General features: G+C 38.2%; 1 protein-coding gene across 8 annotated transcripts in view; it reads left to right on the top strand.

Annotated features, from left to right (window-relative positions):
- Nucleotides 1-297: 297 nt before the first annotated feature.
- Nucleotides 298-17,095, top strand: part of LOC108667472 (liprin-alpha-1) — a 121,352-nt gene continuing 104,554 nt past the window's right edge. For all 8 annotated transcript variants that reach the window (XM_047885681.1, XM_047885684.1, XM_047885685.1 and 5 more), the window contains exon 1: nt 298-988. In XM_047885681.1, coding sequence (XP_047741637.1) covers nt 740-988 — 249 coding nt within the window. In that variant the 5' untranslated portion in view covers nt 298-739. The remainder of the gene's footprint in view (nt 989-17,095) is intronic.

Raw genomic sequence — 17,095 nt, 5'->3', positions numbered from 1 at the left:
GGCACTCTTGAAATGTTACGCTTGGCACTGAAAGTGTCAGATGTGTAGAGTTTGGTTCGAACAGGGAATCGCATGCGTTTATGCCTAAAAAATTCAGTTCGTTTCTAATTCCCCTTATAGTAATGGAAATATTTAGAAACGCAACATCAAGAGATTTTGAAAGAATATTTAGATCTATACTACAATAATTTAGTTGAAAATTTCTCGAAAGCATCAATAATATTTTCAAGTTTGCTCTACGCTAAGCTGAAGCCACACCCGGAGTATTTCGCTCGAACACAGTATTCGAGTGGAAAATGGCGGACTGCCAATATCGGGCGGGTCGGCTGATCCATTTCTTATGACTTTCTTGATGTTTATGTCCATCAAAATGATTAACTATGGGTGTACAAGGTCACTTTAAGCTTGTGAGACCTTTTGAAATGACTATAGATGGATATCATTGTGTAAAATACGTCCTGGAAAACATCGATTAACAACTATTGTCGCCGAGCTTGCTATTGACTCGGCAGTTCGCCGATCGTGTCAGAATTTCGTCAAGAGCTGTGTAAATATCTTCGTGATGATTTTATCAGAACTTTGTCACCGTTGAAATATTGAAGTTAATTCTTATTTATTGACGTTATTAGAATATTCTCAGTGGTTTGATTCCTGTAGACTGGTGAAGACAACGATTGTAAGCTTCTGGTTGATGCTCGTATTGATGTTAACTGTGAAACGGCTGCTAAAATAATTCAATATGTGGAATATGATGTGTGATGTGATGCCCACTATTGCTGAGGATAGCATATCTCAGCGGGGCTCACAGTTTAGTGGTGATGATGGAAATTTGGAGCAGCTTATGGTGTCAATGCTTGATGAACGAGACAAACTCCTAGACACCATTAGGGAAAATCAGGAAAAGCTTAGTGAACTTGAAGCTAAATTCCAGGACCTGCAAAAAGAACGAGACAGCTTGCAGCGGCAACTGGATGCTAATTTACCACAGGCAAGTATTGACAAATAACACTTTATTTAATTCTGAATGGTATGGAAAAACAGGAAAATTGCATGACCAAATCATCTAGAATGTAATTGTAATGTCAGGCAAAAATTTTTTAATTTGCAGATAAACAATATCATTTCATAGATGATTTTAAAAAATTGTATTAAAAAATTATTATTTTTTAATGGAAAATTTATTCAAGTCAATTAGCTAAGCCTATTTGAAATAGTTGACAGAAGTTCCCTAAAATTGCAGGTAAAAACAATCATTTTATGCAAGCTAGGAAAAAATCTCCCATTATGGCCGGGAGTCCCCGGGACTAGAGCTTATCCACCATTTTCAGAACTGCAAGATTCCTGCTAGATGAATTAACTCCTATTTAATTGTTGGCAAAAGTGCACAATAGTGCCACGAGTTTCCAAATGTATTGAAAATTTGTCACGCCAGAGTCATGGTCATGAGATTTCAGAAACAAGTGGGAAAATTCCAATCCTGTTTGTCATGGGTGATTTTAAGAAATCGCGAGTAAAAATAACTGTTTTTATTAATTTTTATTGGAGAAATTGGAATTAAATCTATTGGAATGGATTGAATGGGAACATTTATATGAATTTTTGTCCTATTCATAGGCAAGTTCTCCAATTTTCCACTTTGGCAAATGGCAATGGACCGGCTAAAATTTGCCATGAGGACGGGTGATTGTGTCTCCTTCACAGGCGGCTTCTGCCCGATTGTCCAGCATGGCAAATAATAATAACTTTAAATTGTTTTAAAAATATGTAACTCTCTAGCAGGGTAAAGGTAAAACTAGAATTTAGGTAAATGCTATGTCTTTAATCTTGAATTGAATATTAGACGAAAAAAGCTCTTTGTTATGAATATGAAGCTAGTATTTTTTATTGGCATGTCTTATGATTCTTAAGCAATGAGAGCTCGGCGAGGTTGATGCTATTGCTACCTATGTGATAATGTGCTGATGAATTTGTTGTAAACAGAGGCCAAGAGATGAAGATATCTTCTCTCTAAAGCCATGAGCCCATGACCAAGATAATAAAAGTCATTATTTTTACTAAAATCTACCAGCTCTGAAGTGACATGTTTACAATAATTTTTCAATCATGTATCCCATTGTCTGACTTTCCTTGACAATTACATACAAGATAATTCAGCAAGTAAAATTCTCGTGGCTCTCAAGATGTTGGAAATTCTCTAGTCTCAAAATTGTGAGCATGGTATATATGCCACACCTGCTCATGGTCAAGTCAGTGTATTTATATTTAAAATATAACTCAGTACTCACTGCGGTGAGTGACAGAGAGCGCATTTTCTTGTCGACGAAAACGTGGTCACGGATGGACAGACGTACGGACAGACAGACAGACAGAAATGGCGAGCACAATTGTGCATTTTTTCCATAAATGAGAAAATACGCTAACAAGCCACTAAGCATGTTTGGGATGCACCAGATAATTAGATCTCACTAAGAGTGCTAGTGGCGTGATTTTTCTCTGAATAAGTTACTGTAGTTAAGCAACTGAACTATACGGTACAGAAATTGTAAAATAAATGTGCTGTGTTCACTCTCTATTATTCTGGCACAATGTTCCTACCTAAACGGGTAAATAAGCATGAAAATAAAATGAATATAATTTTCATGTGGTGTGTGGTATGAGGGAAAACTATCAAAAATTTCATATCCACGTGGCAGGTACACTTGCCTCATCATATACCTGTATTTTCATATATACCTGTAGTATATATAAAATATATACAGGTATATATATAACAACTACAATTACTTGTATTATTGTGTTATATTGTATTTCTATCTATAGGTAAATACCACATATACCTGTATATTTGTCTCAATATTTTGTTCTCATGACGTTAAAATTATGTAAGTGCATACATTTATCTTTAAAATATTTATTTAAGAACAACATTCAGTATAGTTGTAATTATAGCTAGTAGATGTCAGTTATAAGCTTGGATTTTTTGTAATGTTGTTGCCCATTGTTCACAGCAACAATTTACCAATGGTGAAATTTCCTCACACTGCAAAATTGGCAATTGACAAGAAATATAATCTTGCCAAGATACTCCTTAGCATGGAAGCCTTATTCAAGATTTTTGGGAGATGGGGACACATTTGATTTGACCTGCCTAATCAATTATGGTGAATCTCAATAATTTTATTAATATTTTTGTGGGTAAGTGACCACTTAAAGTCACTATAAATCTCCTCCCATCACTGCCTTGGTTCGTGTTTGAGGCTCCGTTATCATGTCCATGCCAATTACCAAGTATCTGACTGTTGTTCCATACAATGGTCATCACCATCTACCATGTTGATCATTAAAATATCTGCATTTAAATGAAGGTTTTGACTTTTGGACAATGAAATTGAGGCTCTGAAACACAATGAAATTGAGAACATTTTTCAAAAAGATGGAAGTAGCAATATCAATTCAATTAATTAATTTAACTAACTAAAATTGAGTTAAATTTAAGTAAAAAAATTAGTCTTCATATTAAAATAGTTAAATTTAACATATATAAACGTTTTTATATTGATGACTATTTTCAATAGATTCTTCAACTGCAAATTACTTCTTCAATTTGTTGCATTTAGAAAAATGCATTCAAGGAAATATATCTTTTGAATTTCCATACTTTATTGTACTAGTTTTACTAACTTGAATTTCTGAATTTTTTTATGACAATTCCCTCATAAGGGCTAAGTCCCTCTCTTTATTCAATATAAATTATGACACCACTTTTAGACTGATCTTAATTAGACAAGTATTATGGAGAATTTCTGTATTTTCTTGTCCTTTACCACATGCTGATAAAACTTTTAACCTAAAATATATCATTGTGCTAAGTTTTTATAACTACCAAGAACTAAATGCTTGAAAAGGTCATAAGATGTATATAACAAATAAGTGCTATTTCAGTGATTTAATATTCGAAAGTCACTAAAACTAGTCCTACTAAAGTTAGGTATATACTAGTTTCTTTTAGGTTAAACCATAAGAGTTTCATGAGGAACTAGAATTATCAAAATTCTATTTATTATCAAGATAATAAATATAGATATAAATAAATATTATCAAGATTCTATTATCTGTTGAATACTGAAAGTGCTGTCTAAGTTGGAAATTCACCCAACTGTACAAACTTGAATGCAACATATTAAAGTAAATCAAGTTGATCTATAACAAAGCAGTTTGATGGCTTGATGATGGGCGTTATATTGGTCAAACAGACCTGATATCAGAACCTTAATATTAATGTTTTTTTCAGTCTACCTACCTACTGCAAATGTAAGGACGGAATACAGATCTTATAGGTTCAGAAGCTCGGTGCAGTGGTGCAAGGTTTTAATAAGGTTGTTTAATTTTGAGCGCTGCATTTCTAGGTTAATCAGAGTTGAGTGGATTATTTGATAGCATTCATTTTTGAAAACGTAATTCTCAACGTGGAACCCAATGTGGTTGCGTGGCATGTTATCTGAACAGCTTAGAGTTTAAAATGAGTTCAGCACGCCAAGCAGTCTGTATTATAGAGGTAGCTGTATATATATACGTGTATATCTTGTATTTTTCTCGATGTTGCCTTGAACACAAGCTTGGCTGTCAAATGCAGGTCTTCGACTCGGCATCGGATCGAGATTTTCTGCAAGACATAAATAAGAGGATCGAGTAGCATATCCTGCAGAACTAAGTTCTCGGTTGTGTTGACTTCTCTTTCTTTATGATTCATACCATCACCATTGCCATGTATCTTGGATACACTCATCGAACAAACGAAATAAACACGAGCCTTGACACTGAGAATACGGTGAGGTAAAAAATTCCTGTCCATTGAACTGAGATTTGAAGCGTTCTTCGACGTTCTATCTAAATTAAAATATCGAAGTACGCTTTTTGGTGGTAGACCTAGTGGGAGTGAATTGTATTTTTTATATAGTTTCATAGTTTGAGTAAAGGATGATGGATGAGCTTTTACGTTATTTATGTTTGAGCAAGGAGAACTGTGGCTATATGTGGTTATGCGTGCGTGCAAGCTCTTGAATCTTCCATATAAAACAATCTTTCTTTATGCGCGCTTGTGGTTTAAACTTTTGCACTGTTATATTTTACTTTTGTTTGGTAGTGAGATGCTGTCTGGAAAATTTGAAAAACTAAGTGACGTTTGACGTAGTGACTATCATTATAATCGCAGATAGTTGACATCGATCATTTAGGCTTGAGGGATGATATCATTTTATGAATCTACTTGATTAATAAGTTATCGGAATACTATATTCTTGACGTGCTTCTCGGGTCTGAATTCATTTTGTTTCATGCTCATCATAGAACACGCTTTCGACTATCCCTGAGTGACATCAGGACTTGAAAGTGCCGCCTCGCCGCTGTTGATGTCTGTCAGTTTGTTTTGTTTTTGATAAGTGATGACTGCTTATATATATATTCTCTTGGGGCTCATTCATATAGCGTAATTAGCGTATTGTTATCTCGAGCTCTCATTGAACGTGATAACATATCGACCGTTTGTAGCGATCGCTTTTATCCACGTGAATTTCCGAACTTCTGCTCTCTATTCAACGCTTATCTCTTTTATCTTATCACCGTGATGGTGAGAAGGATTTCCGGCTCCTTAATTACAAGTTTATTATTTTTTTCCTTGCGCTAAAAATTCCACATTCACTTGAACAGAACCAAAAATATTGGGTATGCAACTGGCGTGAATGCGAAACTTAATTCCAAGTGAGCCTGAAATGATGGCATTAGCATTTTTATCCAACGTGAGGAAGTTTTTAAAATCATTTCTGAAAACATTGAAATCGAGAATACAATTTGAATCGTCGTTAATTATTTACAAATGACTCCTTGTTCATGTAAAAGATCTGGCATATTTAATTACAGGATACTGATCCGCCGTTTTGTATTTACGGACGCTATAGCAGCCTGTGTTCATATTGCTACACTCGTTGATGACACTGTGATAGCATGGATTCATGTGTAAAACATCGTCCATTAATGTGTTGATAAAGACTCAGGCTTCATCACCAACCTTGAAGCTTAGACGGCTGATCTCGATGACGACGCTTCCTTTTCTCGTTTCCTGACGCCACTTGAAGCTAAGAGTCTGTTGAGATTCGCTACTTCTTTGCTTGCTGCAATGAGTAACGACTGCAGGGCGATGAGATCGTAGCGACTTGCGCCGCACTAATGAGCTCGCCCTCAGAACTCAGTCGCTGATAAGTCCATGTGTACCTTGAGTATTTATTTCGACCGTAATTTACCCCCAAAGAAACTTTCATTAGTCAGATAACATTTAAAGTAAAGCTGGAGCTTTTCCGTTTCTAGGCCAATTCAAGATGGCGGCCCAATTATCTCGAAGAAAGCCGCGTTAATCGGACACTGTATTCGTAACGGGTAAGGGCTTGAGATTTTAAGGGCTCGCTGCCGGGCTTGAGATTTTCAAAGCAGATTCTGCGATGCATTGCATACTAGGATTATTGGTACAAATTATGTATTATCATTAGCTCAAGTGCCACGATTTTTATGAGTGGAGATCTTAAAACTACGGCATGGAGCTAAATCTTGCGTTGGCAATGACTTGTCTTTTATTTTGTCCTCATTGATTTGATTGGGCGCATGCTTCTAAATTTCTAGGGAGTTTTTTAGACGAATTGCCGAACGTTTCCATGGATTACTGCCGGCCGCTGATTTATGGGTGGATCTTCGCCAGCTGCCTGTGCAAGTTCTTTATCTATCCTTGTGTTGGGCTGTGCCTGGGTCTAGGCACAGTCTGGTCAGTGCAGGGCGGTGCCTGGGTCTAGGCACAGTCTGGTCAGTGCAGGGCGGTGCCTGGGTCTAGGCACAGTCTGGNTGCGCTTTTGGAGATCATTCCCTCTTCACGAACAGACATTGAGCGGCCAGCGATAAGGCCTGTCTCTTATACACATCTAGATGTGTATAAGAGACAGCCCTTACTGCCTGCTGTTACTGCTCTTACTGCCTGCTGTTCATCCATTCCCATTTGCTGTTACTTACTGGCCTCTGACTTGTTACTGCTGCTGTGTTCGCTGTTTAGTAAAGTTCCTGCTCGCACCATAGAGGGCTATGAATTTCGACTTAATTCATTTTTTAAATAATAATGATATACTTTTTGAGTTCGAAATCTCCCGCTGCTTACAAAGACGTAGCTTCGACTTGCTGCGATTTAGGCCATAGTGTTGCAGTGATATATTTTTTGCGGCCGCTATCGTCTTATGCTGTTTACATGGTTAGAAAACGATCACGCTATATGCACTTGTTGCATTGCTTGCCACTTTTTGAATTGCGGCGTCTGTCTCTGTGACTGGCTAGTGCCTCTGTGACTGGCTAGTGCTTCTGTGACTGGCTAGTGCTTCTGTGACTGGCTAGTGCCTCTGTGACTGGCTAGTGCCTCTGTGACTGGCTAGTGTCTCTGTGACTGGCTAGTTTCTCTGTGACTGGCTAGTGTCTGTGACTGGGCTTCCATTCTTTGCTGTCCATTGCATTGTTTTCTCTTTGTTTTAATGAGTGTGTGAATTTAATTGAATTACTACATTATTTACATATTAATTTAAAAATATGTCTATAAAAATAGTTATTATGAGTAATAATGATTTTTGTTTATTATTGATTTGGGATCAAGACCTGTTCGAATGATTAGAATGAATGATTTGGCAGGGACGTTAACCTCTATATGTCTATGACACGAGTGTTGCATTGCTGGCTTACTCCTAATAATGACGCTGGATGGTTCTGATCATAAATTCAATCGTGTGAGTTATTTGTGAATGATGAAATATGAATGATGCACTTATACATGTAATGACTCATCTTTATTTACATTGTACCTTTCTACCTTTTTCCTGCATCATTAAATCATGTCTCATGTGTGAAACATTTTCATATACCAAGGCAGAAAATTTTCTATATACTATGTTCGATTAGTATTCATGTTTTAGACATGTTCGACATGACTAAGTCTTGAGAGTGACATGCAGGCATGTTACTCTCAAACCACACATATGCATGAATCACGAATGTTGGTGGAAGTGCCCAAAATTTTCAAAGTTAGTTGTTTAATTTATTACACCACAGTCTCTCCTCTATTTGGATCGATTGAATAGTTTTCTTTCACTATTTTTTGACAATATAGAAAACGTTTAATGGGGGTTACTGGACGAATTCTCTATAGCTTATCTTCTGCGTGCTGCCTCGGCAGTTGCTATAGCTTTTGTATATCAAAAGTTAGTTCATTTTCGATAGATCTTGCTTTTAGTTCATGCTAGTGGCAGTTTTCATATTTTATCTCTAAAAATAGTTCCGTCAAGCCCCTAATAGTTGTTTCTACTTTCTGAGTGAATTCGGCTTGAAATCCATTATTGTCAATGACACATCAGCCAATAACGAACCTTACTCGCCAGCCTATTATCAACTGTTGAATAATACTGACTAGTAATGTGTTATGTTGTGTTATGTGCGTAATGTGTTATGTTGTGCAATATGTATTGTTGTGTAATGTGTTATGTTGTGGTTGAATTCCGGCCTCCGGGTAATGTTGAATTCCGGGTAATGCCCGGAAAGTTTCGGCTTTTTTCATTAATTACGATCTTTTTTTACAAACTATTCATCCGATAATTTTTTTTGCATAAGCGATCTTGCGTTTCAACGACGTTTGCGCCTCCCATGCAAGATTTGATGAGCGGGTGAGATCTGTCTGCTGAAATCTCTTTTCAGCGTACCGCATTCTGCTGAAACTTAGGTTGTCGTTACCAAACCCGGGCTGAAATCTCATTTGAGGTTACCACAACCTTAAAACGTGAGGCGCTAGAACATTCGGCTACTTCAAACTTTTCCCATCTAGAACATTCGGCTACTTCAAACTTTCCCATTTGTTATCAAAAAGTTTTTCCCATTTGTTATCTTCAAAAAGTTTCTATTCTTATGAGATTTAAGTGCAGGTTTAATGTGTACCGTATTCAGGTTTTTAATGAGAATGCTTGGCTTAATTGTTTGGAGTGAGCTCACGTATTTTAGCTGTTGCCTTATTACTGAAGCATGCTGATGAAATTGAAAAATTGCCTTCAGGGTAAACTCCCGTATAATTTTCGACACTGAGCTGTTGCAAACTGCTACTGTAATCCGGCCATGATGCTTCCTAATTGGTTTTAATTCGAGGAATTTGCATGAAGCTCTTCGTAATGTGATGCCAGCTGCGTTACAATCACGTTAATCGCATTTCATGACCTGTTTTTCTAGCCGTGCGTTTCATGGCCAGTTCTGAATTAATTTCTTTTCTAGATAATATGCCTTCATTTCTTCTTTCACTATTCCAGCTTAAGACCCAACCGCTCGAAGTTGCTCTAAACTTCACCGTATTTCCAGGACTGTCTCGTTCTTGGAAGCATCATGAGTCATAACGCCGTATATATTATGAAGGTCGAAGTCAAGATGCAGTCAGGGGGAACTGCAGTCATGCATGGCAACTCTGAAGGACGATGGAATGTTTTTATGAAGTTGGCAATATGTAACACAGACGTTATTGCATCGCACGAGCGTGTCGGCAGGCCGGAATTGAACTCATCTTTTATTTATTTGTGCGCTTTTGGAGATCATTCCCTCTTCACGAACAGACATTGAGCGGCCAGCGATAAGGCAGTTGAGTTTGAACCGGCCGAGGAAGCTACGACTAGACAACCTACATTTTTGCAGTGCCTACAGGGTTTGCTCAAATGTTTGGAAGCTTCCAAATTGTGAATCTTATTTATTTGAGTTGAAAGCTCAGGCATATTGATCCTCTGAAAGTTGAGTCGCGGGTGATATTGTTAAAAAGACCCAGATAATTAATATTGTCTTACTATTTCGAGTATTTTGTGTGATATGTATTCACTTAACCGTAATTTAAGGTCCGTAAGGAACCGTGTTTCGGTTCGGGACCGATCCGCGGTCATCGTTGCCCTCTCTGACAATTAAGGCTCGTTATCTGCAGAATTGCGAAATGAACTTAAGTCACATGAATTTTTTAAGATCTCGCTTCTCTTTTCTTAAATGACAATAATTCTGTTGGTGCAAGGAAGCGGGAAAGGATTTGAGAAACCCATCCTTCAGGAAGTATATATTTGACCTCTTTTGAGGTTGACATCTTATTAAATTCAGATGAAAATTCATCTATAATTTTCCTAGTTAAGTATTGTTTTTGTTGCACAAGTTAATTAAAAAATACACCAGATGACACAAGACTGTTCTTACAGGATTTTTTCTACTCCTAACGTCCGTGTGTGTGGGTTTTTGTTGATTTGATGGAAATGGCTCCACAAAATTTTATGGAAAAGGCTCACGGTTGTCAAGATTGCTAACGTAATTATTTTTAGATGTTCTAAACCAGTAATTTGTACATTTTATTCTTGGTTTTATCAGAAGTACGGTACCGGTATTCCAGTTCCTGTATGTAATATTTGAAAACTTAAAGTCGGTCTTTCTATTCAAGAATCTTTTGTCTCACAATCCTGGCATGTATGAAGAATGGACTGTGCATGACATCTTAATTTACATTCCCTTTGTTTCTTTCAGGTAAGTCGGAGACTTGATGAGGTCACAGCAAATGGAGCTCCGTCTGCAAGTGAGGGATGTTGAGTGAAGAAAACACGCAGGTTTTCTGCGTTCACATGTTTTGCTGCTGAAAACTGCCCCTGGTATGTAACCTGTAGCTTATCTTATATTTTTCTTCATAATGCCGTAATTGAGATGGTATTGCACACCGGGTGGAATTCGACATTAATTATGCTAATACGTGTCAATAATTTATAACAATTGTCATTTTTTTCAATTTAGAGAACAAACTGATACAATTAAAAAGGTAAAATCTTCTTAGAGAACTAGTGCTGAATCCCTAAAATTTTTTATTTCATCAATATTCCTAATCTATTAAATTCAGTTGAATTATATCGATAGTGAAATTCCTGTCTGCTTACCACTGTCACCTGTAAACCACCCGAGATCTGTTAAATGCTCACCGTCTCTTTATTAAATAATGCCTACCGTCCTGGCCTACGTGCGGTGCTTTCTATTACATGCATGGAGGGAGCTGTTTCTATTACATGGAGGGAGCTATGTCCATTACATGGAGGGAGCTATTTCTATTACATGGAGGGAGCTATGTCCATTACATGGAGGGAGCTATGTCCATTTACATGGAGGGAGCTATTTCTATTACATGGAGGGAGCTATTTCTATTACATGGAAGGAGCTATTTCCATTACATGGAGGGAGCTATTTCCATTACATGAAGCTTTCTTAAGCTCTGGAGTCTGGATACTTCTTTTGTTTCTTATTTCTTCGTTAGTCGGTCGTACGAGTCTGGGCCCATACTTTCAAAACTCGCTAATTGAACGCAGGTACTTCCGCTATATTTTCTTGTCTATGATTGGTGGATTTTGCTTGAAAGGCCGTCAATGATTGGCTGATTTTTTTGAAAGTATAGGCTCTGGTGTCTGGTCCGTTCAAAGAAGTGCCCGTCTCACTGATGAGGAGAGGAAAATTTGTCTTATCCTTTTAGCTGAATAAACATCTATGCCAGACCTTTAATGTGACGGTAACCACAAGCGTGAATATTGGAATTGCTAAGCAAACTGTATATCTTGTTCTTAATTGTGTACGTCTTAATGATGAAACGTTTCCTTATTTGTTACAACTTTGTCAATACTCTTTCCGACTTTTTATTGGTGTAAAAATCATGAAAAACCATGCCTAATGTTCGTTCATATAAATTATAAATTAATATTTTATATTAAAACGCATCAAACATTGTTTCCTGTCTTCCTGCAAATAAAACAATACATGAAATATTCCCTTGAAATTGTGCCCACCTTAAAACCTTAATGAGTATCGCGCATCTGCTCAAGTTTTATTCATTGATCTTAAGGACGTCATTACGAGATTACAATAGTCGAAAAAGCGTAGCGCCATTACCGCTACAAATGTCCGGCTCGTGCTGCACATGAATACGTGATGGCTTGTTTTGGTCTGAGAACTTCAGTAATCCTCTGCACACATCGTTGCCTGGAATATTTCTCAACTTGAGTTTTGCCTTCCATATAAATTACAGCCTCGAGTTTAATTGATGATAACTTTTATCAGAACGCATGAATTCAACAGCACAATTTGTCATTTGATAATTGTCGAGGTTTTGCGACGGGTTTCTGCGTGGAAGATTACTTCAATAATGATAAATATCTAAATGAAATTGTAAAATAAGGGATTTATTGTTGAGTTTTAACAGCTTGTTTTGCATCCAAATGTATGGTATTCATTTGAATGGTGGTGTTTTCTCTTGTTAGAATGTTCGTAGTGTTATTGTAAACAAATAAGAATCCATGTCAGATGTAGTTTAGTGATGCGAAATTCGATTGAATGCAAATTGATTTTTGAAGTGTGTGCCATTATTACATGTGCTAGATTCTAAATTGCATTTTTAAAAACCGATTATACCTGCGAGAACCTGTTTAGATACATGGTAATGTTAAAAGTTTTCAATGTGTTAATAATAAGCTTCGTTTCTCCCGTGAAGTCCTCAATTGTGTCGCAATAAACGAACTATGATGGATTTTCAGCAAACATATTGGCTAATCTTCTTTCTTGATTGAATTTCTTCCTCGAAATGAAAACACCGTCGATAAATTATGTGAGCTGGGCACCCCATAAGCAGGCCGCCGCTTCGGCCTCGTGCATCCGACTTGTGGTTAACTGTTATATGCTCGCTCAAAAGCAATTAGAATATCTATACAAATAGGTACTGATGCATATGGCCAGTTTCGTGGGATTTCGTGTGCATGATTATAATAGTATATAGGTACATATTAAATAATCACGTTAATATATAGAATGTGTAAAAATTATACGAAAATGTGAATAAAAATTGATTGGAAAATATTATTTGTCGCGAAAAGAACTGAATTTGTAAAGTGCAACTAATGAATATAAAAGTCTGAGGCAAATTTATGGCTGGAAGTTTCAATTAAGACGTTGCCAAGGTGCTGGTGCAGTGGATGCTCCTGCGACGTCCATGTCACGTTCTCTTATTCTTTGCTCAAGACAAGTTGCCTGCCATGCTTTATTGAATTTCATTTTGAACGCGCTCTAGAATTAGTCTTTTCAGACTTTGTTTCAGACAGTTTGGCGTTTATTCGATTTAAAATAGAAATAAATGAACATCTAAAAATGCTCGCTGATTACCGAGTCCCCTTGCTTAGTGTCACTCATTTTTCCGCTGATTATTATTTTGTACCAAATTACGTACGTGTATTGATATGCTTCGAGATCTGCATGTATTTGCATTAACTAATTTAAACTGGCAGATGTTTCGTTTTGCCTGCAAACTCCCATATTAGATACGCTATATAGTATAGATTATAGCAGGTAGATATTTATGTAACTTGAAAGTTGAGCCAGTGGTAAATTCATTTGTTAGGGCCGAGTGTCTCGACTTTCTTGGGTTTAAGATGGAATAATTAGACACGCGTTATGTTTCTTGCCAACGGTTTCTGCCGAACGCGAAACATTTATTGAGACAGAAGAATATAGAACACATAAATACACAATAACTGTACAACGCACGAGTATGGTGTTTACAGAAATAGGGATTGTGGCTAAACTCACCAAATTATTTTGGTAAAGTTCGATTTGTGTGATTAGACCTGGATTTTATTGTAAAGTGACTGCCTTTGCTAGCAAAAATACCCTAGTAAGCTACGCATTCCGGACCAAGGGATAAATCCAAAATTTCACATGGTGAACACAGGGAAAAATAAACCATCATTGGATAATAAAATGTATTATTTACAGTTATATAACGCCCCGGTATAACCTCTCGTAAGTGTTGTTTTATCCTCGCTTGCACTGCAGTGACGCCTGGCTTGGGCTGCGCGAGGTCATTTGTCTGTTGGTGTTACGATCTTTGGATTGCAGCGAGGGAGACTTGCCTGGAATTGAATTGCTGATGCCAGCCATCAGCATGTACTGACGCCAGCCATCAGCATGTACTGACGCCAGCCATCAGCATGTACTGATGACGCCAGCCATCAGCATGTTCTGATGCCAGCCATCAGCATGTACTGACGCCAGCCATCAGCGTGTACTGACGTCAGCCATCAGCATGTACTGACACCAGCCATCAGCATGTACTGTCGCCAGCCATCAGCATGTACTGACGCCAGCCAGGAGGCAACAAGACCAAGGTCTGCATCCTAGTGTCAGCATTATGGATTGCTAACCCAATATCAATCAACATCGAGTCGGCATCCTAGTGTCAGCATTGACGGTTCCAGCTCTTCATCTGTATTTGGTAGGGTCTCCCGATCTTTAATTGAACGAAGAGTCGCGTGTTCTTTATAGGAACACAGAAAGGGGTCGGCAGTCTAGCATCAGCATGTAGGGTTGCCAGTCCGGCATCAGCATGTCGAGACGCCAGCCATGATTCAGCAAGTCAGGACATCAGTTTGTGTTAGGCGTGTATGGTTGCTAGTGTGAATTCAATTTGTATATTACACGACATGTGTTTGAACCTTCGTTGGAGTGAAAAAAAAAAGAATGTATGTTTTGATGCCGACTCTGCGTAAGGTGTAGGCGTGAAGCTGCTCTTTTTGACGTATCTGTTTGATCTACGTACGCGAGCCGAGCCTTTCCGCTTGATCCAGTCTTCCGGCATAATCTACTGGTGTGGCACAAGCATTTTGTCTTACCCATCTTCACAGACAAAAATTTCGGCTTGATCCACTCACACGAGGCCGTCTTTTCCGCTTAATCTTCTTGTGCGCGTTGTGGGCCTCACGGCTTGATTCACTGACGCGACAAGCCTCCCGTCTTGTATGATCCCCTTTGTGGGGTCAAGCCTTCCGACTTGATCCCTTTTGTGGGGTCAAGCCTTCCGACTTGATCCCTTTTGTGGGGTCAAGCCTTCTGATTTGATCCACTTTGTGGGGGTTAGCCTTCTGATTTGATCCACTTTGTGGGGGTAAGCCTTCTGATTTGATCCACTTTGTGGGGGTAAGCCTTCTGATTTGATCCACTTTGTGGGGGTAAGCCTTCTGATTTGTTCCACTTTGTGGGGTCAAGCCTTCTGACTTGATCCACTTTGTGGGGTCAAGCCTTCTGACTTGATCCACTTTGTGGGGTCAAGCCTTCTGACTTGATCCACTTTGTGGGGGTCAAGCCTCCCGACTTGATCCACTTTGTGGGGTCAAGCCTCCCGACTTGATCCACTTCCTGGAGTGAAGCCTTCCGCAGATTTTATTCACCCTTCTGCCAATGTTTTTATTATGAAAGAATCTGTGTTATTTTGTTGAGAAAACCAGCGACAGCTTCACTCTCGGAATTGAGTGCGCTTTCACAAGTCAATCTTCCTCAAACGTTGTATGAATCGACCACAACTTTTTCGAGTCATTACAAAACTCGTGATCACCGTGAAGGAAATTGAGCATGTAAAGTTTACTACATATGTACACAATGCACAAAAGTTGTTGTGTTGCTAATAGGTGTACATTAGCAGCTACTTTACAGGCGATCTGTAGGTTTCACGCGAAACTTTTGTTGATGTTGGTGGCAGTGTCGCGGCTACAGGCATGGAGTGTGGTTGTGCAGTGCTAGCAGCTGTGACACTGTGTCAAACTTCAGTTTCTGGGCCTTAATGTTTCCATATCACGTTCATGGATTGCTTGCAAAGAATTCTTGGCTGATTGTTTAAAAGAGAGTGAAAAAATTCTGCATGTTCAGTGTTTTTTTGTGTAAAATTATTTAGTGCATTTGGAAATGCACTAGTGCCGAAATGTTTTGAAAATATTTCGCACTATTACCAGTCAATAACGTACAATATTAGTCGTGCTAATTTGCTGTGTGTGGCATATGTTGATTTATTCTGTAATTAATTGCATGCATGAATTCAATGAGAATTTAGTATTAGTATTATTTATTCTTCTTAAGTGTCTTAACCAACCGAAACTCATTAATGTTAGAAATGACGTAGCCAATTTCTCAAACATGAGATATTTTTCACCAAACCTAATGTCGCTAAGGATTTGGCTAATTATTAATTTCGAATTTGAAGGTTTACGTTGTTCTGTGCAGGACGAAGTCAAATGCTCGGAAATGTTAACCCTGAGGAAGTAAAATGCTCGGAAATGTTAACCCTGATGAAGTCAAATGCTCGGAAATGTTAGGTGAGGGAGTAAAATGCTCGAAAATGTTAACCCTGATGAAGTAAAATGCTCGGAAATGTTAGGTGACGAAGTCAAATGCTCGGAAATGTTAACCCTGAGCAAGTCAAATGCTCGGAAATGTTAAACCTGAGGCCTGAGCGGCCATCGGTCATTCTGGCATTATGGACAAATGGCCTAAAACCCGAGTGTCTGCTGATTGTCTTCTTTACGAATTATAGAATTATTTGGTTTCTGTTAGCGTATATTTGCTTAGATATGCACTCGAATGTATTATTGTACTTATTTTTACATAGTTGTAAGGAAACGTGCAAAGAAACAGATTAGCGTTTTAAATTGTTTGATGATGGATGAAGTCAATTCCGAATCGTATCGCTGAATTGACCGGATTCAGACTTGAAATTCGTCTATACCAAACTATTTTATTGCATGCGAACTTACATTCATCATTTGCATTCTGCACATCAATAAATACAATGGGCTTAGGCGAACTTTTAAACGTAAGTCTACTTGCCATATTGTGTCACAGACTTTGATCAATGCACGCGAATTTTGTGTGTGACTTGAATAGATTAATTGAAACATATTATGTAATAGTGGCCCTGGCTTTCAATTAGTGGCTAATGTTGACACTAATCGCTTAACGCTCGACATGCACGTAGTGCCAGTCATGAGTTAATTAGGAGCTAGTATTGGATTAAATTAACGAGGTCGATGGTAACGGCCGGCATCGTGGCTCTCTGATTAATTTCGTGCTTTATCGCCCGATTAATTCAGCCGAGTCGCTCAACCCAAGAGCTACCCATGCAGCGACCGCTCGCGTGCTCCGTTCACAATTGTGAAATGCAGCTGTCAACGTC

Source organism: Hyalella azteca, unplaced genomic scaffold (assembly GCF_000764305.2).
Source record: "Hyalella azteca isolate HAZT.00-mixed unplaced genomic scaffold, Hazt_2.0.2 contig2766, whole genome shotgun sequence".
NCBI classification, from domain to species: domain Eukaryota; kingdom Metazoa; phylum Arthropoda; class Malacostraca; order Amphipoda; family Hyalellidae; genus Hyalella; species Hyalella azteca.
Note: the sequence above shows the minus strand (reverse complement) of the source record. Positions and strands in the feature narration are given on the sequence as shown.